This window comes from Morone saxatilis, unplaced genomic scaffold (assembly GCF_004916995.1).
Source record: "Morone saxatilis isolate NCDOM2014 unplaced genomic scaffold, NCSU_SB_2.0 Contig1, whole genome shotgun sequence".
NCBI lineage: Eukaryota > Metazoa > Chordata > Actinopteri > Moronidae > Morone > Morone saxatilis.
The window spans coordinates 15000127-15025959 of NW_023339651.1; the positions used below are offsets into that span (position 1 = coordinate 15000127).

General features: G+C 39.4%; 3 protein-coding genes across 4 annotated transcripts in view; 1 reads left to right on the forward strand and 2 right to left on the reverse strand.

Annotated features, from left to right (window-relative positions):
- tom1l2 (target of myb1 like 2 membrane trafficking protein) overlaps positions 1-7096 on the forward strand; it is a 13549-nt gene extending 6453 nt beyond the window's left edge. The window contains exons 10-15 of one of the 2 annotated variants that reach the window (XM_035659475.1): positions 189-357; positions 1103-1232; positions 1369-1444; positions 3186-3245; positions 4199-4235; positions 4357-7096. In XM_035659475.1, coding sequence (XP_035515368.1) covers positions 189-357; positions 1103-1232; positions 1369-1444; positions 3186-3245; positions 4199-4235; positions 4357-4505 — 621 coding nt within the window. In that variant the 3' untranslated portion in view covers positions 4506-7096. The remainder of the gene's footprint in view (positions 1-188; positions 358-1102; positions 1233-1368; positions 1445-3185; positions 3246-4198; positions 4236-4356) is intronic. The other variant, XM_035659483.1, reaches the window with a different exon arrangement.
- A 5429-nt stretch (positions 7097-12525) lies between these two features.
- foxl3 (forkhead box L3) lies at positions 12526-14966 on the reverse strand. Its single transcript, XM_035659792.1, has 3 exons — positions 14817-14966; positions 13479-13647; positions 12526-13293 (listed from the first exon to the last, which is right to left on the reverse strand). Exons 1-3 carry the CDS (start codon positions 14921-14923, stop codon positions 12820-12822), a joined length of 750 nt encoding a protein of 249 aa, XP_035515685.1. The 5' UTR covers positions 14924-14966; the 3' UTR covers positions 12526-12819.
- A 5662-nt stretch (positions 14967-20628) lies between these two features.
- The window catches only part of fam20cb (FAM20C golgi associated secretory pathway kinase b), a 50472-nt gene continuing 45267 nt past the window's right edge, over positions 20629-25833 (reverse strand). Inside the window, exons 5-11 of the mRNA XM_035659463.1 lie at positions 25524-25639; positions 24705-24885; positions 24302-24411; positions 23931-24012; positions 23176-23235; positions 22888-23038; positions 20629-22468 (exon numbers count right to left, since the gene is read on the reverse strand). Coding sequence (XP_035515356.1) covers positions 22352-22468; positions 22888-23038; positions 23176-23235; positions 23931-24012; positions 24302-24411; positions 24705-24885; positions 25524-25639 — 817 coding nt within the window. The 3' untranslated portion in view covers positions 20629-22351. The remainder of the gene's footprint in view (positions 22469-22887; positions 23039-23175; positions 23236-23930; positions 24013-24301; positions 24412-24704; positions 24886-25523; positions 25640-25833) is intronic.

Here is a 25833-nt window from a genome sequence, read left to right on the forward strand (position 1 = left end):
TTTCCATATTTTTTTCCATATTTTCCAGACACAATCAAGGAACTATATACTGTTATAACCCCGCCTTTCCTTAACCACCCATACAAGGATTTGTTTTGCTGCTCATGAGCCAGAAACCCTAAAAATCTTCTCTCAGTCTCTAAATGAAGCGAGAGCTACAGAGCATCTCATCTTTTCTTTTTCAACAGGTCCTGAGTGAGGCTACGGAGGACAACCTCATAGACCTCGGCCCAGGTTCCCCAGCGGTGGTCAGCAACATGCCGAACGCGCCCCCTACCAGCTTGCCCGCCGCCATCACAGCCCCCGCAGCAAGGCCCTCCTCCCCAGCCACCTTGGCCTCCCGCCTGGCTGGTCTTGGTATGCACACCCTGCCACAATCATTGGCCAACTGATACTCTCCTGATACAACATATTGCAACTGTCTACAATTACAACCATCTAAAATTATGCTAAGACTACATATTGTTTGTCTTATTAACAATAGCTGCAATCAAGTCTGCAAGTAAAGGGAGAGAGAGCTAGCCTGGGTATGTCCAAAGTTCAAAACTGTGCCTAGTCCTGTTGTCACTGTGAGGCTAGGCAACCAGCAGAGATTTCAGGAAGCCGCTCTACCTGGCTGAGATACAACCAGGTAATTGCTAAGCTTCAGAAGTGTTGCTAGGTGCACTTTTGAACTTTGGACAGAGCCAGGCTAGCTGTTTCGCCCTGCCGCCAAGGTTTTAAGCTAAGCTAATAAACTCCCAGCTCTACCTTCATAGTTAATGCACACATATCGAAGTGGTAGTGATATCTTACTCACGGCAAGAAAGCAAATAAGTAACTCCCAATAAGTTAACTATAAGGTAACTATTCCTTCAACTGTTGTACCTCTACCATTATAATTTGTTGTAGACTTAATTTAGCCACCAGCTGATTGTGCATTTGACCTCTATTTCAGCACCAGCAATGGTTGCTAGAGGACTTTTGGACATGCAGTAAGCCTCTGTAAAAAAAAATATGTAAAACATATTGACACTATTACATTAGCTTTGCAGTTCAAACAGTAAAATTCTGTTTTATGTTGCAGAGTTACTTGATATTCAAGTGTATTTTTTCCCTGCAGACATGGGTGCAGACAGTGTGAGCAGTACCTTGAGCTCTCTGTCTAGCTGTAAGCCCCCTCCTACCCAGGATGACTTTGATGTGTTTGCTCAAACCAGGACTGTAGCTCTGTCTGAACCACCACGCAAGACGTAAGGACGTATTAGAGATTTATTGTTGATTTTACTCTACATTCATTTTTCACATATCTTTAATTAAGAACAATTAGACAAAACAAGTTCCCAACAGTATTACTGTATAAAAGCCCATTTCTACCTCTTGTCTCAGCTCTACAGCAGAAGACAGCAATGCCACTGGCAGCCTTCCTCCCACTCTGGATGTCCTACAGCCAATTGCAGGAGCGGTGAGTCTCAGTGACACAGGCTTTTATGTCCAGTGTGGGCTATAATTTTCGGTCTGTGCTGTCATACCCAGTCTGTGCTTTCATAACCACTCAAATAACATTTTGGAGTGTGTGTTTGTGTGTGAGCTGTACCACGATCAGCGCTCAAAATTAAGGATGTCCTGTTCACCCGGGGACAATAAAAATAGCACCCTTTATATTAAGATACTGTGTTTGTCATTCGAATAAAATTATTACATTTATTCATCATGGAATATAAATAATTCTAATTGTTGTGAGGTGGCACCAGCACAAGCTCTACGCTACCTCACACGTGGGCTTACACACAAGTTCAATCATGGAGAGAGACCAGTGTAGCAACAAATTTAGTTTATTCAGACTACCAGGGAAAATGTGAGAACTATAATCAAATATATTATATTGTAATTCATTCCCATGCATGCTAGTAATGGCAGAGTAATCACAGTCCATGTCGCTCCTGCCAACAGCACCATGGGTCTCTCCCTCTCCTCTTGTGCTGTGTGCAGTGAGTCAATAGGTGGGGCGTTTGACCTTCTCTTTCTCTCCGGATCTCTGGATTAGGGTGTTGCTATAGCTTATAGGTAAATAGTTAGTTTGAGCCTGTAAATATTAAAATAGTTTATTTGATCTTCTCTCCCCCTTTGTAGATTTGAGCACTGCTGTTTGCAGTATTTATCAAACAATTAGAAATAAACAAAAAAACTAGTAACTCAACCAGTGACTAAAAGAATAATGAAGACTGATTTTAGTTTTTTATTCAGATATCAGTACAGGGAACAACAAGCAGAACTTCCATGGTGGACCGGAGTGAGTCATTGAAACAAAGTTATTCAACTATATTAATCATATAGAATGAAAAAGAGAACTTGAATTTGCGACAGTGGTTGTTAAGTCTGGGACAGTTGCGGGACACTGAGGGGGGAAAAAGTTAATTTTGAGCCCTGACCACGATGAAGCATTTGCTCCCATGCTTTATAACTTGCTTGCTGCTTGATGCTACTAATCCCTCAAATAGTTAACCGATAGAAAAAACAGGTTTCAACTTGTCTTGAAGAGTTTGTTTTTGTCCGTTTCTGCTTCTAACCGAGCCTGCAGTTTTAACAGCAGTATCTAAGCTGTTCTTTTTCATGCAGTACTAACAAGACTGGCATAGATCTTGTTTTGTCTTAACCCTGTTTTCACACTTGATAATGGTCCATCAGGGAAGGCAATGAACACCAGTCAGATGTTACTAATCAGTTTGTCTTATATCCAAGTGACCCTTTGAGCATGTCGAGTGTAACACTAAAGAGTGAAAACTAACATGCTTGGTGTGAATGTGCTCTGTCGGTTGTTGGCTGTGTAAAACATAAACTTTGAATGCTGGCTGAAGCAGCCTGTGCTCTCAGATACGACGCTGCTTGCTCCATTCATCGTCGCCCGCTTTCCACTGCGTCTCCAGCTTTAACCGGCTTGTGCTAGGTGCTCAGTGCATATCGATGTGACTCCTTGTCATTATCATCCGTGCGTGTGATGCACTACACCATCCACAAACATTGATTTCCATTTCTTCATTTTTTTCCCTCACAAAATACTTTCTGACGTTGCATTTGAGTTAACACTGAAGTTCATTTAAGTCATATTTTTTTGTTGTGTTTGGGGCGGGATTTTTTTTGTTTTCTGTTGTGGCATTGCTGCCCCTCCACCGGCCACCTGCGGCGGTCTTGATGCTGCCCCGTAGGGTGTTGGAGGCCAGTCCTCTGTCATGGATGACATAGAGGAGTGGCTGTGTACTGATGTGGTGAGCCCGTCATGATTTTTATTTCTGCCTGCAGTTTTCTTTTCCCTTTCTCTTTCCTTTTTCACTCTGGTTTATCCCCTTATCTCATTTTAAAACATGGTTTTAAAGTAGTAATATATTTCACTCATGTTTCCTCACTTTTTGATCAATCACATACTAATATCCTTGTTCACTTTAAGTTACTAACAGTGTGTTGTGGGGACAAACTAATTTTGTCATTATTATGACAAAATTTAGTAAAATGAGCATGAGGTTTTGAAAACAGATATGTGTTGCTGGATACAGTGTGAGATAATGCTTTCCCACCAGTAGTGGACACACTCTCAAGTGTCCATAATCAGGTTTTAGTCTGGCACTAAAACATCAGAATGGAACGACTGTATCCGTCTGCCCTCAGCTCTTTCTTGTACTGCGTGAGATTTTTACTTGTAAATTTGAAATTGTTTTTGTTGCCTAACCTAAAGAAATAAATTTCCCGCCGGGGTCAATAAAGTATTTAAAAACACGTTTTTTTTTTTTTATTCTTTCAAGTTAAATATAACTGTTTTTAATGTGATGAAAGGGAGGGAAAGCACATTTAATCATCACAAGCATTCATGCTCATTTTACAGTAATTTATGAAATCGTGTTGCGTTACTGGGTGGAAATATCCAGCTGTTTTTGTCAGGAAACAACTGGTGGATTTTTCTTGGTATTCATAGTATTTTGTATAAATGGGCACCAGTAGAAAATATATTCCCAAATAATTTGCAAAGGTTTGGGTGAGTGGTGCTGATGGGTAAGTGGCTCCTTATATATGTAGAATAAAACTGGTGAGAGTGCTGAAGTGGGTGGTTTGGTTTTGGGAACGTGCACAGGGTCAGAACTGTACTTGGTGTGGGGTGGTTTGCAGTGGAATACATTTTGCAAAGTCAACTTCCAGGTGTTACATTGTGGTCTTTCCTTTTCAACAGAAAGGAGATGAAGGCGAGGAAGGCGTGACAAGTGAAGGTAAGGACGACTTGAATCTAATTTTCTCTCATTTTTCCAGCTCCATTTTGACCACACCTCCGCTAAAATTCACATTCTCTTCCACCTTTTGTTTTCCTTCCTTTCATCCGAATGTTTCCAGAGTTCGACAAGTTCCTCGAGGAGAGAGCCAAAGCTGCAGAGATGGTCCCCAACCTACCGTCGCCCCCCAGTGGCGAACCAGGCGCAGCGCAGGGAACCCCCAGCCGCAAGAAGCCGGACAGGCCGGATGACGCTTTGCTCGCCATGTAGACCTCTCCCACCTTTGCCCTTCGGAATCCCCAGCATAAGACCCGACCAGCCGAGCAGAATCACCCGAGGACGGACTGACCTGACCGCTAAAACACACCCACCTCCGTTCTGAATCATCACGACACTATTCAGTTACACTACAGAGATTTGTACATGCAAGGAAATTATTCATGTCCTCCGTTAATTTCTCACAAGAAAGGGAAAACCAAACAAATGGCCTGTTTTGATACGACGATGGATCTCACAAACGACGACCAGTGTCAGAGACTGTGAGGCAGCCTGCTTGTACCTTCTTCTTTACGTGTGAAGAATCTCCCTCCGCCTGTTGTGGACTGCAGAGCTTCATGTTGCAGCTAATCCTAAAAATACCATGTAGAGTTTTATAAAAGAGGCGTCTTGCTGTCCTCGTCATTAGTAGGAAATCATTTTCTTACCCAAGCCCTTAAAGCATGCATTAACACCAACCAAACTTGATCATTTAAGTTTGTACAATTTAAAGAAACCCCAGCAGAAAACATTAGGTTTGTCACTGCTGAAATGCCCATGAGAGGCCAAATCAGTGAGCAGACCTACAACGATATTGTTTTGGTGTTTATCAGTCCCTTTGCAAGTCAGTCTGAGTTGAATTGTAAATCTGTAAATGACAAATGTCAAGTTTATTAGTCGTGTGTATATTTAAGCTACATATGTATGAAAGAGATGTTGATTTAATGTAGATTTTTGAAAAAGGGTTTTATCTTCCAGCTGCTCTGACAATAGGGATGTACCTCACTGGGGTTTTTCACAAGAAAAGGGAATAGTTAGACATCTCATATACAAAAACTCCTTTAAAAAAGGAGACGGGAATTTAGTTTTTGCGATTGGCATTATTGCGCACCACACCGACAAATGTGTTCTTTCACCTTCCTCTAAGTCACGTGTTTCTCTCTGATGAGCTTCACCGCAGTTGTTTGACGATATATGGATCACAAGAGATTATTTTGCTGAGATTGTTATTGGCCTGAAGCTGCTGTCTAAATATTTTTGGCTGGTAGTTGGTCTTAATTCCACCTGCTGAAAAATGCTGTCTTAATTATTGTTATTTGTGTAATCATCTTTATGCTGAACACAGATACTTTGTGTCATGAATTTACATGGATTGAGTTCAAATGAAGTGGTAATGTTATTTCCCAGTAAGAGTTGGGCCTAGCTGAAGAGATACTTGCTTTCATTGGTGAGTTTCATATTGACTGTAGTTTAAGTAAACTCCCTTTTTTAAGTCCATCGGTGCTGTATGATTCCTGTTCTGAAACTGAGTTCAGAGGACCAAATTCGTGCTTTCGTCTGGATGGGAAAAAATGTGGATAATTGGGTTTTTCCCTCACATAGTCCGGTCCTCCAAAATCCACTCAGTATCACACTACAGAACCTGTTTGCACATTATTGCCGTGCATTTCTCCTTTTATTTCTTCATGCTGACATCTTAAAAGGCCTGACCTTTCCACATGACATTTGTTTTCAGAAAATGAGCCGGCCGCAGACGTAGTGCTACAAATGAGACATTTTACTCTTTTGACAATAACGAATGCAACATGTTACACAATCACTACAAGCTTAAAAACAAGCGTGCACTTTGACAGTCGCATTACCTTTCCACTTGTACTGTAAATCACTTAACACTTAACCTGATGTAATTAATGAGAACTGTTTGGAAAATATTTGAGCAGAAGTGTAGAGATAATTTATTCAGCGCTGTTTTTTGTTTTCAGATCAGTATTTTAAATCCTTTTATTGTACAAAAGGAAAATGGGGAAATTAACTATGTTTTGGGACAGAATGAGAAATTGGCATAATGGTGTGTGTTTTAGTGTTTATGGCTTTTGTTTATGGAGTTAAGATTTTCCTTTTTTTTAATATACATTGCTGCTGGCTAATGTATCTTATTTGTCATGTTTATTGGCTATGTGGATATATTCTTGTTGGTTGAATGTGTCCATACAGTAAAAATCAGTCCATCACTGCTGTAGATGTACGGGAATCTCACCAGTTTTCTCATGTGTGTCATGAAGGAAGGATATTTTTAATAGCGTCACTCACTTATTATTTCTTTTGGACTGACTAGCACATGACAAAAAACAGACATAATTAACTTGCTTTGGACACTTTGGTCAAAGCATCAACGTTGCACATTCTGAAAGGGAACCTTCCTTTTCTCCTTCTGTTTCCTTGTTTTAGTGTTCAACCTGTGTGTGTGTCTGTGTGTGTCAGCTGTTCTGTAATGCAGAAATCTCAGTTGATTGGTGGGGGGGAAACAAACCCTGAAGCCTCCAAATGTGTGTGAATACATGTTACAATCCTGCCTGATACCGCCCAGGATCTACCTGGTTTCTCTGTCAGTGATTTGTAACTGAATCTCAGCGTAGAGTCATCTCTTGTTTTTGCAGAGCAACAATACGTTTCTTTGTGTGTCTCTGGATGATATGAATAGAGATGCTGATAAGGGAGGCTGTGCTGTGTGACTGCTATGTTCCTGAGTTGCCTCATCTTTCATTTCTCTTTGTGTTGTTTGACTTATGCATGAACTCTAATAAAACATTAGCAGTGTGTCCGCATCCTTTGTTTTGTCTTTATTTTGTTTAGAATAAATTTTTCCCCTGTTATTTTCTGCACTACAACACGCTGCCACCACTCCAAGCCCTCGCCTTGGCTCACCATCCTCTGCCCGGATCCCTGTGACCTGCAGTAAACCCTCCTCATTTACCTTACTCCCCCCTCCTCCTCCTCCTCTCCTCTTTGGAGGCCCGTGGGCCCCACACCAGGGGCTTCCCCATTGGTCGTCAGGAATCGCCTCATCCCACAACATGGCCCCTCACATTCTGCCTTAGTCACTGGAGCGATTTTCCCGGTCAAAAAGAAAGAGGGGTGTGTCTGTCGGGACAGTAGACTGGAACACGCCAGTACACAGGATCCCTGTTTGACTCAACATGTGCTGTTTCTAAATGAGTGACTACCTCATAATCTCTTTAAAACGTACTGCACAAAAGAGCTGGCGGATTTCTCTTTGAGAGGTAAATGCTTTTATGTTTTCATGTTCAACTCTGAAGGAAAATTTGATTAAACAATTTATATTTTTTTATTTTTTAGGTTGTATTTTAGATTAGATTTCGATTCCTTTAGAATGGAAAAAATATATCCACATTAGGTGGTAATTCAAGAGACAAATCGTGTTTATCAGAAGCTGAGGTGCCACGTGCTCCACACTGGTGTAAGACTGTGTAATGTTACTGTTAGTATGAAAACGTGCTACACCAACAACTGCTATAAGGTATGTGTGTGATAGTGAAACAGTGATTTGAGCAACAATATATCACTCCTTAGCAGTGCGTGTTCTCCCCTTCAAATAAAACTTAGACATGTTGGTTAAATTTTGCCAAGCATCACATTAACTCTAACATAATATCTGTTGCAGAGGCCTGAGCACATGGAGCCACTAGACTCAGGAGCAGAAATGTAGAGCATCCACTTTTACTCTGAAAATTGATACACTGTGTTTGTGATTCCCTTCTCCACAAGCACTTAGTTAGCACACCCTGGTGGCCGGCCTACAGAGCCTGATGGAACACGTGTCAGAGGTCAAATTGAGTGGAAAAGGATGTAACTGATGAAGAAAATCATCTTCCAATAAGTTGAACCATCAATAAAACCGAATAGACTGCTGTATCCACCATAAAGCAGCAGAGGAAACTGGATTAATTTACAAAATGTACCAAATGCTGCCTGGAGCTGTGGTGCATTGTAGTTGCATTGCATGTTAAGTTAACACAGTGCAATGGATCTGCTTTGCAACACAGAACTTGGTCATATAACAGCTCACTGCTTCAACAAATGTGTTCTTATACAGTAACCCATGTATTCTTGCTACTTTTAGATAACTACACTTATTTCTTATTTACTGTGTAGGTATAAAAATTACGTCAATATAATTTTGGGGAGCATTTTATGGCTTTTATTAAATAGTTGAAAGTGGAAAGAGTGGAAAGAGAGAAGGTCTCCGGCCAGAAGTGAACCAGGGATGTTGCATTTCTGTTGTTAACCCCTTGGCCAGCAAGGCACCCCTGTAATTATTGTAGTTTATAGATCACTTGTTTTTCAGATATGTCATATTTTTTCAGTACCTGTAATGAGAATATATTATTCTTTATCTATACTATGAGGGAATTCAGTGGTATGTTTTTGTATGCATTGCCTTGCCCCTTTCCATTGTATATCTAGTACCATTTTTTAGTGATGTGACATTAAAGCGACGATCACATGAATGCATCAATCATTATAATCCAATAATTTAATACAGATTATTTTAAAATGGACCATTCTGCATAATGAGTACTATTGTTTTTGGTACTTATGTTATATTTTGATGCTAATACTTTTGTACTTTTACCTAAGTAAAGTTTTGAATGCATGATTTTTACTTAACATAGTATGTCCACTGTATTGTACTGCTACTTTAATAAAAAAAAAAATACCACTACTACTGGTTAAGCTTAAAACCTTTTATTGGGACATTATCAGAGGGCAGTTAATTCAATATGGCAACACTTGAGCCAGTTTTATTAGATGACATTATACTACTTTGCAAGTCCTTACTGCTATTTGTCTAGTTAATGTCTAAAATGTTCTCACTGGGTTTCAGCTGCAGCAGATATCAAACTGTGGCTCAAAGGGTCAAATCATGACCCTCTGGTGTAAGAAATACTGAACACCTTTCCTGAAACGTTACCACATCTCAAGTGTTTATCAAAGGAGAGCTGACAAATTTAAACAGATATCTGGCAGATCTGAATGTCAAGCCCTCTCCTTTATTAAACTGCCTATTTTTCATTTTCTCTCTGGAAGTAAAACACTTTTGGTCCCCTCCAGACAACCACCCTCTGCTGTATTCCTAGCAGGGACGTCCTTCTAACAGTCAAAATGTAAACACATCTCCCAACTGCCATTTATTGACGTGCTGTGTTTATTTTCTCATTACTGACACACACACACACACACACACACACACACACACACACACCCACACCCACAGCCATTTAAAAAATAATAGCATATTCTAGCCTTAAAGTGGTAAATCTGCACAGATGACAAAGGGCAGATGTGTGTGTGTGTGTGTGTGTGTATGTGTCAAAGTCCTCAGGCTATTTCACTGATCTTCATTAGCTGGTCAGCTCATATTAATATCAGTGTGTCTGCAGTGTGTGATCATTCACACTCCTCCAACGACAGCTCAAGGAAGCAGTTAAGAACAGAGAAATGACACTCACGCACTGAAGAAATACACTCTCATAAGAAGCAAACAATACACTCATATTTATCTTCATTCCCATAATCCTCACCACAGCCTCAGTGAAATCCAGTCTCTAAACAAGCACTCAAGATTAAATGACCTATTTGTGTTTATGATTTACTTTATATTAACGTTGCAGATCAATGGTTTCCCAATTTTCCTCTACCTGCAGTTCTGCTGTTTGTTGCCCCTGAGCTGCTCATTTTACCTGGCAGCATACACATAATGAAGTCTCAAACAAATGTACACACATACTATAAATGAGAAATATTACCATGTAGGTAATTATAAACAACTGGCTCAAGATGTTAGAGGGATTAACTAGGAACAAAACAAAAGAGATGAATTTAGAGTGTTCATTTAATAGAGGCCATTCATTGGGACACCATGCCAGTAGCTACAGTTTCATATATTCACTGACAACATAATATGTGCATTGACTTTTCGGGCCTGACTGGTGCCTTGCCTTCTCTTTAGCTGCCTCAGAAGACCCCGTAGCCTTGGAGCACTTTATGCTAAGTTAATTTACCCAAATATATCCGCGGCATCACAGCAGCAGCAGCAGCCCCCGCTATTCAACATCAACAACTTTGTTAATGGAAACTTGCTGATCCATAAACGCTTGTGCTTCCGCCGACGTTAGCTGGGGGGCAGTTCACATATGAATGTTAAAAAACCCACAGATCGATGAGGGGCATTTGCAAAGGAGGCATAAGGTGTGTTTAATTATAATTGCGTCATGTGGTGTGTGTGGGTTTGTTGGGGGGAGGTGTAGCTGTTAAGGCTTAGGCAGGGGCCTCTGTATTTAAATAGGGTCACATCTCGGCCTCACCTTGCAAGTGTTATGCTATATTAAATGCCACTCATGTTAAGTGTGTTGAAACCCTCCTCTGATGTAGTCAAGACATAATATAAAGGTTAAATTGAAAAATGTCCCTTCAACGGTACAGGAACGCGCCATGATTGATCTCCCTTGTACAGGCAAGAAATGTTGGCCAGACCTCTGTTTTGTTAGGCCTCCTTTAAGTGTGTGGATACAGTATGTTATAATGAGGAGTGACTGGATTAGAATTTAAGTGTCAGTCAATCAGGATTTCAAAAGGTCAGTGAAAAAATTAGCAAAATGTGGGCAGAAGGTGGGTCTGAAACGAGTGGGCTCAGTCAGAATAGGCCTTTTTCTTCCACAGCAGACTTGTCACAGTAGGAAAAGCACAGGTAATAATGTTAACGCTGGCTCTGTTCTGTTCAAGTGCCTCAGTAAGTTATGACAGCGTCCCAAATCCATACTGCAACCTAATTCTAAGCACTTTTTGTATGTAGTGTGTTCACAATGGAAAAGTGGCCTATACCCAAACTGGACAGTATATATAGTTCAGTGCTGTTGATGGACAATATCCTCCCACAGTGCAATGCAAAAAGGAAAATAAATAAATAAATAAATTGCGAGTGGTTCAGAAAGATCTCGAAAAAAAAAGCATTAAGTCTTAGAAAATGCATTCACTGTGTTGCAGTGTCACACTACATGCTATACAGTAAACAGTATTAATTTAAATTTATTTAAATGCAAAGTGCAACTTTAGAATGACACTGTCAGTTAAACTTACATACATAGAGATAGCAAAATGTTTCACCAAACTTCAACAGTTTCTGTTTTCTTAGAGCGGTGTCACCCACCATCCATGATCAGTGTTCATCTCAGCTGCTCCTCATGTATATATAGTACTGTATAGAATGAGCACGTTTTATGGGTTTGAGAAATGCCAACAGTGAGCCAGCATGCACAGGACCCTGAATCTGAGGCAGCTAAACGGACTTCAGCCATCATTAATCTTATTATTTACAGCTGTGTTATTCCTACTGTGACATTTCAAAGTGTCTTGTATGAAAAAGGTCTGTTGCCAACTTTATTAGATTATTATTATTATTATTATTGGAGAAAAAGAAAGGAGTGCAGGCATGAAGGTGGCATTAATACATTTGAACACATGCTTCTACTGCATGTATTTTGGGAAAAAAATAAAGAAAAACCAACACAATTATCACTATAAAAACTTTTCAACTGAAAATGGGGGATGTTGAGCTAAAACAAGGAAAAAGTGGTTTGGAAGCCAGTCATGGTCCACTGTGACTCCAGCACGCATACACTGAGAGTGGAAGTGAAGTACTTGTGTCCAACAGTTCAACTTTTGAAATGAAAATATTTGCATAAATTTGTAGGCTCATAAATTCTGTTTTTCAATGAGGGAGAAAGAGTGTATGTAAATTCACAATGTAAGAATATTTAACTGGGCAACTGATTATTTTAGTCAAAACAATGAAAGAAAATAGTATTTCTTGAAATATGTCTGGAGGGGATCTTTCAAAATACAAGACTTGTCAAAGACATTTGTCCTGACATTCACTAAACTAATGTGACCAAATCTGCCATTAATCAGAAATAAATCTGAGAAATGACATACAGTAAATCACATTGAGCTTTCACAGACTGAATCGTCTGGCTTAAAGAATGACAAGCGACAAGGGAAAACCATTCAATTCTGAATGTTTTTTTCTTTTATGAAGAAAACCACCTCAACTTCTGATCTGAAGATAATCTAATAAATCAAAAACATTGTTTTACCTATAATCTGATTTTTGAACACATCATACTTGTGCTCACAGCTCTTGTGTTTATACATATAGAGATACCGTAAACTAGTCTATGTCAGCACTGGACACTGCACATACAGTATAATGACAATATGAATGCTTTTTTGCTATCTTTTGGATGAATTCTTAGACAGCACAATTCTTTCTTTTAGTGACTTTTTCTTTATCTAGAACCCATCACACAATTCTGTACCTCTATACTTTGTTCCTCATTTACATTTTCAAGTCAGTAAAATTCCTCTTGTGGGGTTTCTCTTCTGTCTTTGGATGTCCTCATAGTACTTCCCAGTTTTGGACACAGACGACAATGAAAGAATATATTCAGTCTCTGCTTTTCTCTCCTCCTTACAGAGTCCAGAAGTGCAGGTTCAGATGTTGGGGCTCCAGAACATGTACAGGCGGCCCCGTTGGCCCTATGTGAACGGAGCCGTGGGAGGATCTGAACCCAGGAAGGGGTGGATCCGGCGTGGATAGGATGTAGTCAATGCTAAACTTGATCTCTGACTCCGGTTTCCCCTGCTGGCCGGGGTTTGGGATGAGGTGGTTTTGCTGGGGGCCCGGCCTCGGCCTCTCAGGGTTCAAAGGGCACAGGGTGGAGTCGGGTTCGGGGTGGCGAGCTGTGGGTACGCGCTGATTGCTGTGGCTCTCCAAGGGGTGGAAAGGGGTTTCTCCTGAATCACGGAACCCGATTTTCATGTTCCTCCTGCGCCTGCGACGCCGGAAGTTGCCATTTTCAAACAGGTCAAGCATGGATTCACAGCCGGTGGCAAAAGTCCAGTAGTTTCCCTTTCCCTTCTCATTGCCCTCTGTCCGAGGAACCTGTGGGAAAAATAACAAATACTTGAAGATGATTAAAAATATAACAAAAGCAATAATAATTAGAGGAAGAAACACACTATTACTACTGAGGAAAGGAAAATAAACACCACTAAACTACAACTATTTCTCCTACTAAGAAGATAAAAAGGCAAATAATAGAAAATAATAGTAATATTGTAGTGTACCTTGATGAAGCAGCTGTTGAGAGACAGGTTGTGTCGGATGGAGTTCTGCCAGGCTCTCTGGTTGGAGCGGTAGTAAGGAAATCTCTTCATGATGAACTCATAGATGCCCGACAGAGTGACCCGCTGCTCGGGGCTCTGCTGGATGGCCATGGCTATCAGAGCTATGTAGCTGACACACAGACGCACACTTCGTTCAGGTAACACAATGTGAGCAAGTTGAAAAAGACAGGATCTTAAACCTTTTTTACATTCTCTTTTACTTTACCCTTAGATCATACTGCTGTATGTGTAATAATAGTAATAATAGCAAAATGTACCAATTATATTCCCTGAAATCTTTTTTTTCTTCTTCTTACCTTATTAAAAATCTATGTAATATACAGAAAAGTAATTAAAGGGCTTATCTTTGCAAAAAACTGCACTTAATTTAATTATATGAAGATGATCATAATGCATTATTATTACAGCAAATAATATATTTTTTGCTTTCATATGTTGTGGACTATGCATGAATAAATATATTTTCTGCTCAAAAAGTGTTTTCGACATCAATTACAGATTTGGAACATTTAAATCTGTTACATTCAGTGCTCTCTGAGAACCCAAAGAGAAGTAACACGCTATTTGTTGTAGCAGACCTTTTAACATGTCATCAGTTTGAGCAATTCTAATAAAGATAGGGAACATTATCAAGTATCAAGCTGATCAAAACAAATGTTAGGTTTGTTTTTTGGAGCTGTTAAAGAGGATCAAACAGAACATTCTGGTTAACTTAGAGAAAAAGGAACTGAAAGTTTTAAATCTTATTTTCTAGCTTCAATTCAAACGGATACTGATGTTGAAAACAAAAAACTAGACTCCAGTATAAAAATCACTTTTCCAAATTAGACTTTTAACTGTATGAAATAATCATGAGATAACATTTATAAAAGGACTTACAGCACTCCACTAAAGGGGAATGATGCAGCTGTCTCAGTAGAAGAGTCAACTACATATCTATCTGCCTTATTTTTTATTAGTTATGTTTTAAAACTTATTGTACTGAATATATTTTGTGTAAACTGGTAAAACTTAGGCTGCAAATAAAATAATCTAAAATATCTTTTTGGTTTGTTTTACCCAAATGAAACAAAGCTCAAATCACATGAAAAACTAAATACATTTTACACAAAAAATTAGGAAATAGTAAGGATTAAAGGTGAAATATTAGCCAGGTAAAATTGAAATCAGTTTTTAAAACCTCTTAATCTTAATGTATATGACATCCGGGTAGATAATGTGATGTAAAACAGCTTCCTCAAAGTAAAAATAACTTAAGAAGTTGAAAATGATCCGTACCTGTACGCGGGTCTGCACATTTTCTTCTCTTCGTCAGTGCTAGAGGAAGGGTATCCGTCTCCATCGTAGTTGAAACAGTTGAAGGGATAGTGAGAGTTATCAAACATATCTACACCTTGAGGAGTCGGATGTGTGATCCAAAGTGTCTGACTCTCCTGGCCAAAGCCCAGCAGCAGCAACACCCTGTCCTGCTGCTCTGCTCTGCCACCATGCTCTGCTCAGCCAGCTGACACTCACTCTGAGCTCTGCTGATGTCGGCTGCCTCCGGCCCCCCTCGCCCCCTCCTAGTCCCAGCTGCTCTCCAGTAACAGGCAGCAGGTCTCAAGACTCAGGACCAACTCTCTGAGCTCTTTGAACTCTTGTTCTGGTCTTGTGCACTGCTGCAAGTCTTTATCTCATCCACACAAATCTTTATTTTGTCACTTTTTAGGGTATCTAAGATGAAGTCTTTCAAATGAATCTATTTGAGTGCAGAAGGGACCAGACTAGAAAGTATTTAAACCCATAATGTGCTTTAACTTTAAAATGATATCAAGGACTCCTTAAATTCTTACTTAAATGAAAAAAGCAAAACATACAAAAAGTAGATAATCCTGTAGAAATAGGGACATGTATTTAAATATAATAGATGCTCTATGCTCTAGTTTTTTGGGTAGTTTTTCCTACCCTGAAGGGTCTATGGACAGATGGTGCTGAATGTCGTGGGCTACAGATTGCAAAGCCCCCTGAGGCAAATGAGATTTTGGGTAAATGTAAATAACAATTTGACCTGACTTGAAAACTTTTCTGTAAAGTTACAACCACTCCTACGGCTGTTAGATACATCTAGTGGAGTCAGAGGATGTTTGTCCTTCTGAAGTGTAGAGTAAAAATGTCTAACAAGTCTTGCAAACAGGAAATGCTTAAGTCAATGGGCTTCAGTTTTTCAAAAGCTGCCCTCGGCTACGTACTGTAGCTGTTGAATAGATTCCATTTTATTTTTGTATTTTCAACAGTGAGCTGTCGGGGTCGGTTGGCCCTTGTTGAGCAATGAACATGAATCTTTAGTCAGTTTCCAGGTTTCTCAGTCCAAATCAGACCGACTCTTTAAAAGAGCACGGCACCGATTTAGCATTCAGTACAGTTGTTGCACAAAAAAAAATCGGTTAGGCCGAATCACAGATATTATCTTTTTCAATTCATTCTTCGTCCTTAAAACCTGCAGCCTACATTATCCACAATGCAACAGAAATACAGACACTTTGGTGTGAGATTCTGGTGTTTTATGCTAAGTAGTGGCTAATGTAGCCTTTGACCTGCTAACCTCAAGCGGAGATGAGGGCCGGGCTGCCGAGGGCTTGTGAGCTCAACGCCAGCATCTTTATTTTTATTTTTCAGACTTGTAGTCTTCATCCTCAACCGACGCTAAGTCACTTAGGGCAATTTATCCAATTTCATGGAGCTCCCTCTGGAGTCACAAACAGCTTTATACAACTTGCTTCACATTTGCAGTAGTACTCCTCAGCACCTGTAAACAGACATTGACATGTGAAATTGGTGGAGTGCCTCTTTAACTTGGATTCGACTCATCCGGCCCGATCCGGACAGTCTCACAGTAGCAGCCTGGTTGTCTGAACCCGGAGCGAGTGTGCTCGACAAACGCCTCTTCTCCCCCACCTCCAGCAGGATCCTGGGTGGTCTGCTAGACTTGAAGACCGCCTTCATGTTTTATTTTGCTTCTTTTTATAGCCTAATCTCTCCAACTGTACTTAAAACAGCTATCCCCAAAACAACAAACAAGATCCTTTGCATCTTTGTTTTCTTTTTCTCTCCGTTAACTCTTTGGGGTGTGTGTGTCCACTCTGGCAGACGTTTAGTCAACAACGGGAAGTTTTGTAGATGCTATCTATAATGCTCTATAATAGCCAAAAATTGTTTCCGTGTCTATAAAACAGGGGGATGTGTATTTTGAAGGGCTCTTAACGGGGCAATTGGAAGTCTCCCGTGAGGCGACAGAGGCCGGGAAAACAGCCTGAGGTCTGCCAGGCTCTCTGTGTGTGGCCCCGCTGGTGCAGGAGAGGCCTATAGGCGCTATATGGGTCGATGCAGAGACATTAAAGTAATTCCCTCTTTATTTCTGATAGGCTAATGAAGCAGCTAAAAGGTCAACGCTGTACTCAATTATAGGTGCAGGCACAGGTTTTTTAAGTAGCTTCATAAAAAAGCTGTAGAGCATCTCGACGCATGAAAAGAAATCACTGGCCTCTGCGCGATTTATTTGTTCCTTCTCTTCAAATACAAAATTGTGGTTTTGACGTGCAGGTAAAATAAATCCCATGAGGGTGGGAGTAACCAAAGCTAAAGCTTCCACTGAGGACACTGAGGTCATGTGCTTTCAATATATTAAAGGCTGATTAAAGGCTTTTTTAATTCTTTATTTTTATAGATTATATTTTTATGCCATATTAATAAATATATAAATACATCTAAACATATGTTGACCTTTCTTGTTGGGAACTTTACAGGTGATGGTTACATACATCAAGGTTGCAAATACATTATATGCTTGTGCATATGTTTTACAGTACAAATAAAAAGACTTAGAGAAAATAAGGGCCTGTTTAAGGGGAGACTTTCAATTAAGAATTAAAGAAAGTAGTTAAGTTTAAAATGTCATTATGTCTTCAGTTTTGTTGAGTTGTTGTTTTTAGTTTTGTCACTTCATTTTCTGTCTTTTTAAAGAAATATTTTAATTTTCTAATCTTTAGCTTGGTATCAGCTAAGATATCAACATGTCTCTGCACGTAGCAGACTTTCCATTATCACACTTTTCACACCATATTCAACAAAACCATTATGTTCCAGTAATCATTTTCTGAAAATAATTTTAATGTTCTCTTATAATGAGTATTCTTCCTTGCTGCCAGAGGTGGAATTTAACTAAGTACTACCCAGGTACTGCTAAGATAAGATAAGATTTCATACAAAAAAATATGATTCTGCTTATTAAATATGAGGCTTTTGTTCAAATCAATGTCTAATATAATATATAATAATACACCATTCATAGTGGGCAGCACATTTTGCTAATGGTACGTATGTACATTTACTTAGGTAACATTATCAATGCAAGACCTTTACTTGTAATGGAGTATTTTTACTGTGTGGAATTCCTACTTTTAATTAACTTGAATGATCTGAATACTGAGTGCTATATAACTGGATTTATCTATTCCTTCTTTGCTTTATACACTCAACCAAAAAGCAACATAACTGACCCCATTGAACAAGTAGCTCGCAAATTGAGCTCATTCAGCTGATGGACTGATTCATACAAAGCTGTAAATAGAACAACAGGAGAGGCAATGTAGAGGAGGAGAGGAGGAGGTCACCGTATCAGGTTGGTTTGAACTAAGATCTGATAAGCGCCTCATGGTTCACTCCCATGACGAGGCTTCCTCTGGCGTCCTGTCTGCGGCCGGCCGCAGTGATTACAGCCCTTAGTTCTCCTCTGGTCACTCTCTGTCCCTCTGATGGTTGTCTCAGACTCCGCTTCCTCCATTCATAGCCATGTCTGCCTGTGTGTGTGTGTGTGTGTGTGTGTGTGTGTGTGTGTGTGTACATGCATTTATGTAAACCAACCAAGTAGCTTTTCCGGGGGCTGTTCTGTGAGGAAAGGTTATCAAAACACAACAGTGCACTGGGAACTGTAAACATGCTTATGCACAGAGCTTGGGCTGAGAGCCATTTTCCTTTGCGCTGTACTGTGCAGCCATCCTCAGTGCCGCCATTCACTGTCACATTACAGAGAGCTGCAGATAAGACCCCCAGAACAGGCCTGTGCCCACCAGGGTGTTCACTTTGGTCCAACCAGTCTGGCTCATGGGGGTCTACTGGGTTTATCTCGATTGGAGCTAATAGCCCACTTAATGTTTTATTCATCCAATCAAGTTTTAGAAAACAAAGTTACACCTTCAGTAAAACTCCGACTGATCATTGTCTGATGGCATGAATTCAGATTTTTAGGAGCTACATGATCAGTTCCAACCTTTGTGAACATGATACAGCTACTGAAGTGCATCATTTTTTTTCTTTGGTAAGAAATGATTTACAAAATCAAGAAAAGTGGATATTTTATCTAAATCTAATTATTTGCTGATTGACATTAAATGACTCTTTGAACACTGGACTACTTAAGATTTTCTCTTGCTTTTAGTAAAGAGGTTTATTTCCTCTTACTGTGTTTTAATCTGTTGCTGGTTTTATTCTATTTCTGTTCTATTGCATTACTGTATTGCATTATGAATTATTGCCTATTCTTTTGTATTATTTCGTTATCGTGTATACGTCTACTTCTCTCAACTCCTGTTGTTTTTAAATGTGCTATATTTATAAACCAAAATGCTCCCTTTTACTTTCTTTCCAAGACTATTAGTGAGCTTTAAAAGTGGTTAGTGGTTTCTCCCATTTCAGTCTTGCTAAATTAGGCTAAACACGTCCTGCTTCCAGTCCCGAAATATCTGCAATAAGTATTATATTTGTAAGGTTTTGTTTCATTTGTATTGTTTTTACAATGATTTATTTCTATTTAATGCCAGTTTTATGGAGCCTGTTATCAGTTGCATCACTTATGATCAGCCTTTTATTTATCAATGAATTAATTGTAATAAAAAAATAGATATTTTTATTCAGTGGTTTGTCAGACTCTAGCTAATGTCCACTCATGCTCTGAATGTTGCTGTGGCAGTATGTCTTGTCTGTTGTGGTAGAAAGTAACTCTGCACATTTATTAAAGTACTTGGTGCTTTAACGTATTTACATTTTCTTCTACTTTATACTTTTTTACTCTCATTCATATATATATTATAGTTATAGATTAAACTATCTAACAGTAAATAAAAAGATTAAAGATGTGCTCCACCTCCACCTGCTGTAATGTAAAATGCTATGAATGTGTTAAAGCATTAGTACTAATATTCCAATCTGATATATATAATAATATAACTCTCTGATAGGGTCTGCCCAACAAGTACTTTTACTTTAATATTTTTATTTTCCTGTTAATACTTTTGTACTTCAACCAAAACGTCAAAACTAACCTTTTGAACTTTTACTAGTAACAAAGTATTTGTAAGGAGTGGTATTGCTACTTTTACTTTAAAATATATATATAAGACTTTTAAAATATATGAATACTTCTTCCTCCACTGCTTGTTTGTCTCTTTATTTAGTCACTTTCAATGCAACCAGTTCATATAGAGATATTTATTTATTCATTTAAATGTGCACAATGTACCATTTTGCTTTAATCCTGAAGGTGTTTACTTTATCAAAGGACCGTGTGTGATTGTTAGAAACTTGAAACATCAATAAGTAGTAGAGGTTGAATAGAGGGGATTATTACTGTTACTGTTTCCCAGTTTAGGTTAAATAAGGTCACATTACTTACTGTAGTGTTCCTTTAAAGTGGTACTCCACTGATTTTACATGGCAAAGTAAATCAACCAGGCACAGGAACAACTCTTGTAAGCATTCAGTGGTGGTCATTTTCTGGAAAAGAAATGTCTTTTTTGTTGCTGTTATTGTTCTTTTTCCTTCCAGAGGGATGTCTAAGTGCACGTTCCACATTAAACAGCATCCACTCAGTATTTTCTTCTTTCCTCTTTCCGGCTGGCTTCCTATGTTATAAAAAAAAAATCTTGAAGAATCACCTAACTTTTACAACATTATGTCTATCTTGCCTGATGATTAAATATTAATAAAATCTTAAATAATATTGAAACATGTATAATAAACAAATACACACCAAAGAAAACATAGACTCACTATAATATTCTGTTTATTTTGTTTTATTGCACTTTTACCATGATGCAAAGAAATGGAAAAAAAAAAAAAATCCACAGAAACAATGAGTTGAATAAAACAAAAGAAGGATTTTCACTTTAAGAACACATCATCTAAAGGTTCTCCATGGATCCACCCATACGTCCATACACACTGTACTGACCTGACACAGGACTATGGGAACTTAAAGACTGTATAATAAAACCCTTATGGAACAGATGGAGTCAGCACACACATATATGTAGCTCGTACCCGGGAGGAGTTTAAACCTTTCCGCTATGAAACCAGACATTCAAGTATTTCTATCATTGCACAGGCACTAGATTTTCCTACTGTATATATTAACTTTCAGCCAGTGACTGAATCGTGGACACCAACAGTTAAGCTATCAGCTGTTGGTTACGAATGAAATATACATCCTGAAAAATAATCTCTTCACAACAGCAACATCTGGACATCAAATATATTACAAAGAAAACAATAATATAAAACTATTAGTGTCACATTTGGCTTTTGGTACCATAAATCTAACCTCATATCTGTTGCACTGAAAGAAATAAAGACAGTAGTTGGATTAAATGTTGTAAACACAGGCGGAGACTTGCTTGTTTGAACCATTTGAACCAATACTTTTGGCTGCTGTAAAACAATTTGAAAAGCGTGCTTGATTTTTGGAATAGGGTGAGATATGTAGGTTTTTACTGAGAGGCACGAACCTGGCAACTACTTTTGCACATGCTCAGTTTGCCCTCTTTTGGACAAATGAGGAAGTACACCACTGTGATTTTAAATTCAATGGTTCATAACAGAAGAAATGACGTGTTACTGATTAGAATTTATTTCAAACAATAAATATGAATTTTAATAAATACTCTGTCAAGTACAAGTAACATTTATGGGCAAAATTAATGGACAAATCCAGGAGTAAACCTGCACTCCGATCAAATATCTCCATCTTGAATATCATTGATAGACGCTGAATCAGCTCAGCAGAAATCAAATTTTAAAAAAAAGACACTATGCAATAAAACACTTTTCAGCAAATCAATAAAACATCATTTTGATCATTAAGACAACAGGAAGTCGACCTCCGCCTCCTCCTCCTCCACCGGGAACCGAAACACTTGCAATACCAACAATACGTATAAACACATAATTCAGCGAAGAGAGGGGAGGGGGTGTGGGGGCTCAGGAGGTTCTTTACAAGTCCCTCAGAATTCACTGAATTCAAAAAAAGGGTCCTGAACAAGACAGAGAGAAGGCGTCTCTTGCAAGACTTTCATGGTTTGGTAGTGCTGCGGTGGGTCGTGGGTGTTTGGGTCAGCTGTGGTGACACTATCCTACACTAGAGTCAGGGTTGGATATGTTTAAGGAGTCTGGGTGATGTGGGGAGAGGTTCAGTTTAGTCTGTGACCCAGCCCCAGATCCATCCAGAAGTCTTCGACATCACCTGCGTCTCGAGCGTCAGTACAGGGTCAAGTCATTGCACTGTTTGTCCAGTCCTATCCAGCAGGCTTCCACTTCCACACAGCTTATATTAACCTCAGGCAGGTGGGCTTCCCTGTGAGTTCAGCAAAACAAAAATCAAGCCCTCTGAGAAATTCAGCACAGACAGACCTCATCTGTGTTACAGGATGCCAGTTCAGTTTTAAGAGAAAGACTGGATCTCCCATCGCCAGGGATTCAGTCCTATCCAGCTGCCCCCCAGACAGCTACCTCCGTCGGGGGCCGGTGTGGGCGTGGTCTGTCCCTTGGTGCCACTGGAGGTCGTCCTCCACAACGTAACTGTAGCCCTCCTTTTCAATGCATTCTGACAGCACATTCAGAACCTGGTGACAATGAAACAGTACAAGACAAGAGAAAATAATTTATAGTTGAATGAATGAAAAAAGCTCTAGTTATTTTTTGTAATTAGAAGTATTTAATGGCCTTTTGAAAAGGCACTGAATGTTGACCTTTCCTGAATGTTTAAAGGAATAATTTTGGGTAATATGCCAATTCACTTTCCTGCTTCTTGTTTGCACACTAAATAGAAAGGTACAGCCAGCAGCTAGTTAGCTTAGCTTGGACTGGAAACGGGGCCGATATCTCCTAAACTCAGCAACTCACACCAAAACAATCTAGATGGATAAATAGCTCTATGGATAACAGTAAAAATATGCATTTTAGTGACTGTAAACTGTTCCTTTAAAGATTTAAATAAATAAAAAGAAGGCACACTGTATAAAAATGAGTATATAGCACTGACCTGGCGTAGTCGTCTGTCCATGGCATCCAGGTGTGGCTGGATGAGGATGGGACTGAGGCGGTCCCTCACCAGGGATTCTGCCATGAGCATGGACAGCTTGTATTCTTCCTTAGCCAGCAGCTGCAGACGCAAGTGGGTCGACTTCCTTACCCTGCAAAAAGAGAGCAGCCGAGGGGAGAAGAGTCAGTGTGACTTCATGCGGTTATACTCACATACTGTACGCATATAGTCGACAATACAAACACCCTTCTTATTAAGCTCCGTAAAATCGAGAAGAAGAAGTCTTACCTGCAGCACTGGGTCAATGGCACTAGGATGGACATCTCGTCATGGGAGTGCTTTCCAAAGCTAGGGCCAAAGACAGAAGCATGGATAATTTTGAAGGTGATGAATCCTTTTCCTGAGCTGTTCCTTTGCTGCTCGTCTACTTTTATTGTTTCTAAGTTTGGGATTAGTGTGATTACTGTGCAGCAGTTTATATGGCAGTCTATTCCTCATCTGCGTAATTGTATGCAGTGTCCTGCGTTTCATAAAAAAATTGCATATATTTGCAAATTTAGTGAATTATTCTTGAAAAACATGATTTTTCATCTCAGCTATTGTATAGTACAAACTCCGATTTCAATGCTCAGAATTACACAGTGATTAACTGTACATGAACTCATCATGAGGACATATGAATTATATACTGTAATGCGCTTAAACCATGAAGAAGTTTTTTAAAGACCCCATTCACTCCCATTGCATCTACAAACTTTAACCCATTAAAGTTAATGAGTTTTCCTATAATTATAAATCATCCAAAACGTACACCATCATTCAGGAAATGCTTCTTTTTTAGTTTTACAATGTCTTTTTTTCACTCAATTTAAGCTTACTTTTTAAAATATGTTTTTTATATGACACCTGCTCATCGTGTATTTTGCTTTAGTAATTCTCTCACCCATTATTTGTTGTTTTCTGTATGTATGCACTAATACACTACAGCTGAGTTTTTAATGACAAACAGTCTGACAATCTTGAAGTACAATGCAGAAGCCTACCCTCTGCCATTGTCCAGATGTATGATAAAGGTCTCATTTCCAAACTTTTCAAATGTCTCATAATGGTGGCGATCCATGTTTCCTGTGATGGAATACACAAGTACACGATGTGTATTAGTTAAGTACACAATTCATCCAAGTGTGAAATGGTGCTAAAATAATGTGTGTTGCTATGTGTGTACTTAGCATATGTGTACTGTTACACGAAATGAATGTATGCATACAACAATGTTTTGCCCATTATTAACTTCTCTAACAGTGCTTAGACCACGGTAGGATAGTGAAATCCTGGGTGATGACATTTGTTTGGGTGAATTAGCATCACCTTAGAAGCAGAAAGCCTGTTTATGTTTGTGTTGTGTCAGACTCACCCATGAGAAAGTCAAAGACGGTCATGTCCATGATGTCCAAAAGTCGTGTCCCACTGTCATAAGGTGGAGTCTGTTTGACTTCCTCGCAGTAGTCTGGGTCCACCTCCCATCTGAGGAGTTCCAAATATCACACAAACAACATCTTTAATTCATTTATGCATCTGCTCTGCAAAAATATCATAAAAATCCTCCCCCCCTTTATGTTTGTTCCAATTTATTCTTGAGAGGGTTTTGGGATGATTTTGAAGTGTTTTCTTCCATGGCACAATTTATACAGTTCATTTTATTCTGTCTGGATGCCAGTCAGCTTTGACACATGGTTTACACACCACAGTCTAATATCTGAACCTACAGGACCCCACAGTGAATGCAACACTGTCTGAGAGCAGGATCAATCTCTTACTCTGCCTTCTTGCGTTTGTGGTAGGAGCGTCTCCACGGGTTCCTCCAGGTCTTGCGTTTGGCGAGGGCCAAGTCCGGGAGGAAGGCAGCCAGGGATCCTTCTATCTGGTCCGGTTTACCACACAGAGCATGCTCAGTGGAGCAATAGTACGAACACTCTCCGTAGAAACACACGTTGTTGGCTGAGAATAGGGAAAGTAGAACATTGTTGTGGACGTTTTATTATTTCATTTTATTAACATATAAAAAGTGACTGCAAGGTATAATCTATTGTGTTACTCCCTTTTGGATGGGAGTAGTACACACCACATATATTTAAAGATTAAAATGATCTGGGGACATTCAGTGAGTTGCATTAATTGCTGAGACTGTCAGTAATTTTAATCCAGTGAAAAGATTTTCCATGTGTATAATATGTAAAATAAAGGTTGCATCGCTAATTAACTGCCATGCTTTGGCACAAGGTAGAGTCCCCTGATAATACTAATCCCATGCAAATGAATATCCCAGTGATTCAGGGCACAGAACTAGCTTTGCTCTATATTATGAGGAAGGAATACACCATGAAAAAACTGCCCTGATGGCAATTTTTTTTGCTTCTGAGATAACAACATAAACTTAAATAATAATTGTATAACAGCGTGTCCCACAGTTTTGGGGCTCACACAACAAGTACTAAAAAGTAAGTTTGTGCAGCATTTTTATTAATTCTGTGAATGTAGCAAAATCCATCTGATGGTATCTTGGTTAAAGTTTTTTCCTTCTAGATATGTCTCAAAAAAGCAATAACTGTACCTGGTGAAATAAGCAATAACTGTACCTGGTGAAATGAAGAAGGTCCTCCAGAGCTTTTTGTCCCGCGTGACATCTCGGATCTCCTTTGTCATGTTGACAAGCCTGCCTGCCACAGGAGGGACACGACGAAAGTCCAGGATCCTACAGAACAGAGACACATAGGGGTTACATGCCTTCAGAATACACTTTTACGCCTCCCCAGGGGGGTGGAGGAGAACTGAAGGGGGGGGCATGAATCAAAGGTACTGCATGAGGATAAAACGTAAAGCCGTATGTGTTCTGACAACGGGAATGTAGTGATTGTAGCCAATGCGGTCAGCAGTTGCAGGAGTGGC

What these genes read in the sequence shown, in the direction of transcription:
- foxl3 (XM_035659792.1), bottom strand. Translation starts at nt 14,923, where the DNA reads ATGTTTGATAACTCTCACTATCCCTTCAACTGTTTCAACTACGATGGA. An exon ending in ATGTGCAGACCCGCGTACAG is followed by an intron (nt 13,648 to 14,816) that starts GTACGGATCATT and finishes TCTGTGTGTCAG; the next exon opens with CTACATAGCTCTGATAGCCA. An exon ending in TCAACAGCTGCTTCATCAAG is followed by an intron (nt 13,294 to 13,478) that starts GTACACTACAAT and finishes TTTTTCCCACAG; the next exon opens with GTTCCTCGGACAGAGGGCAA.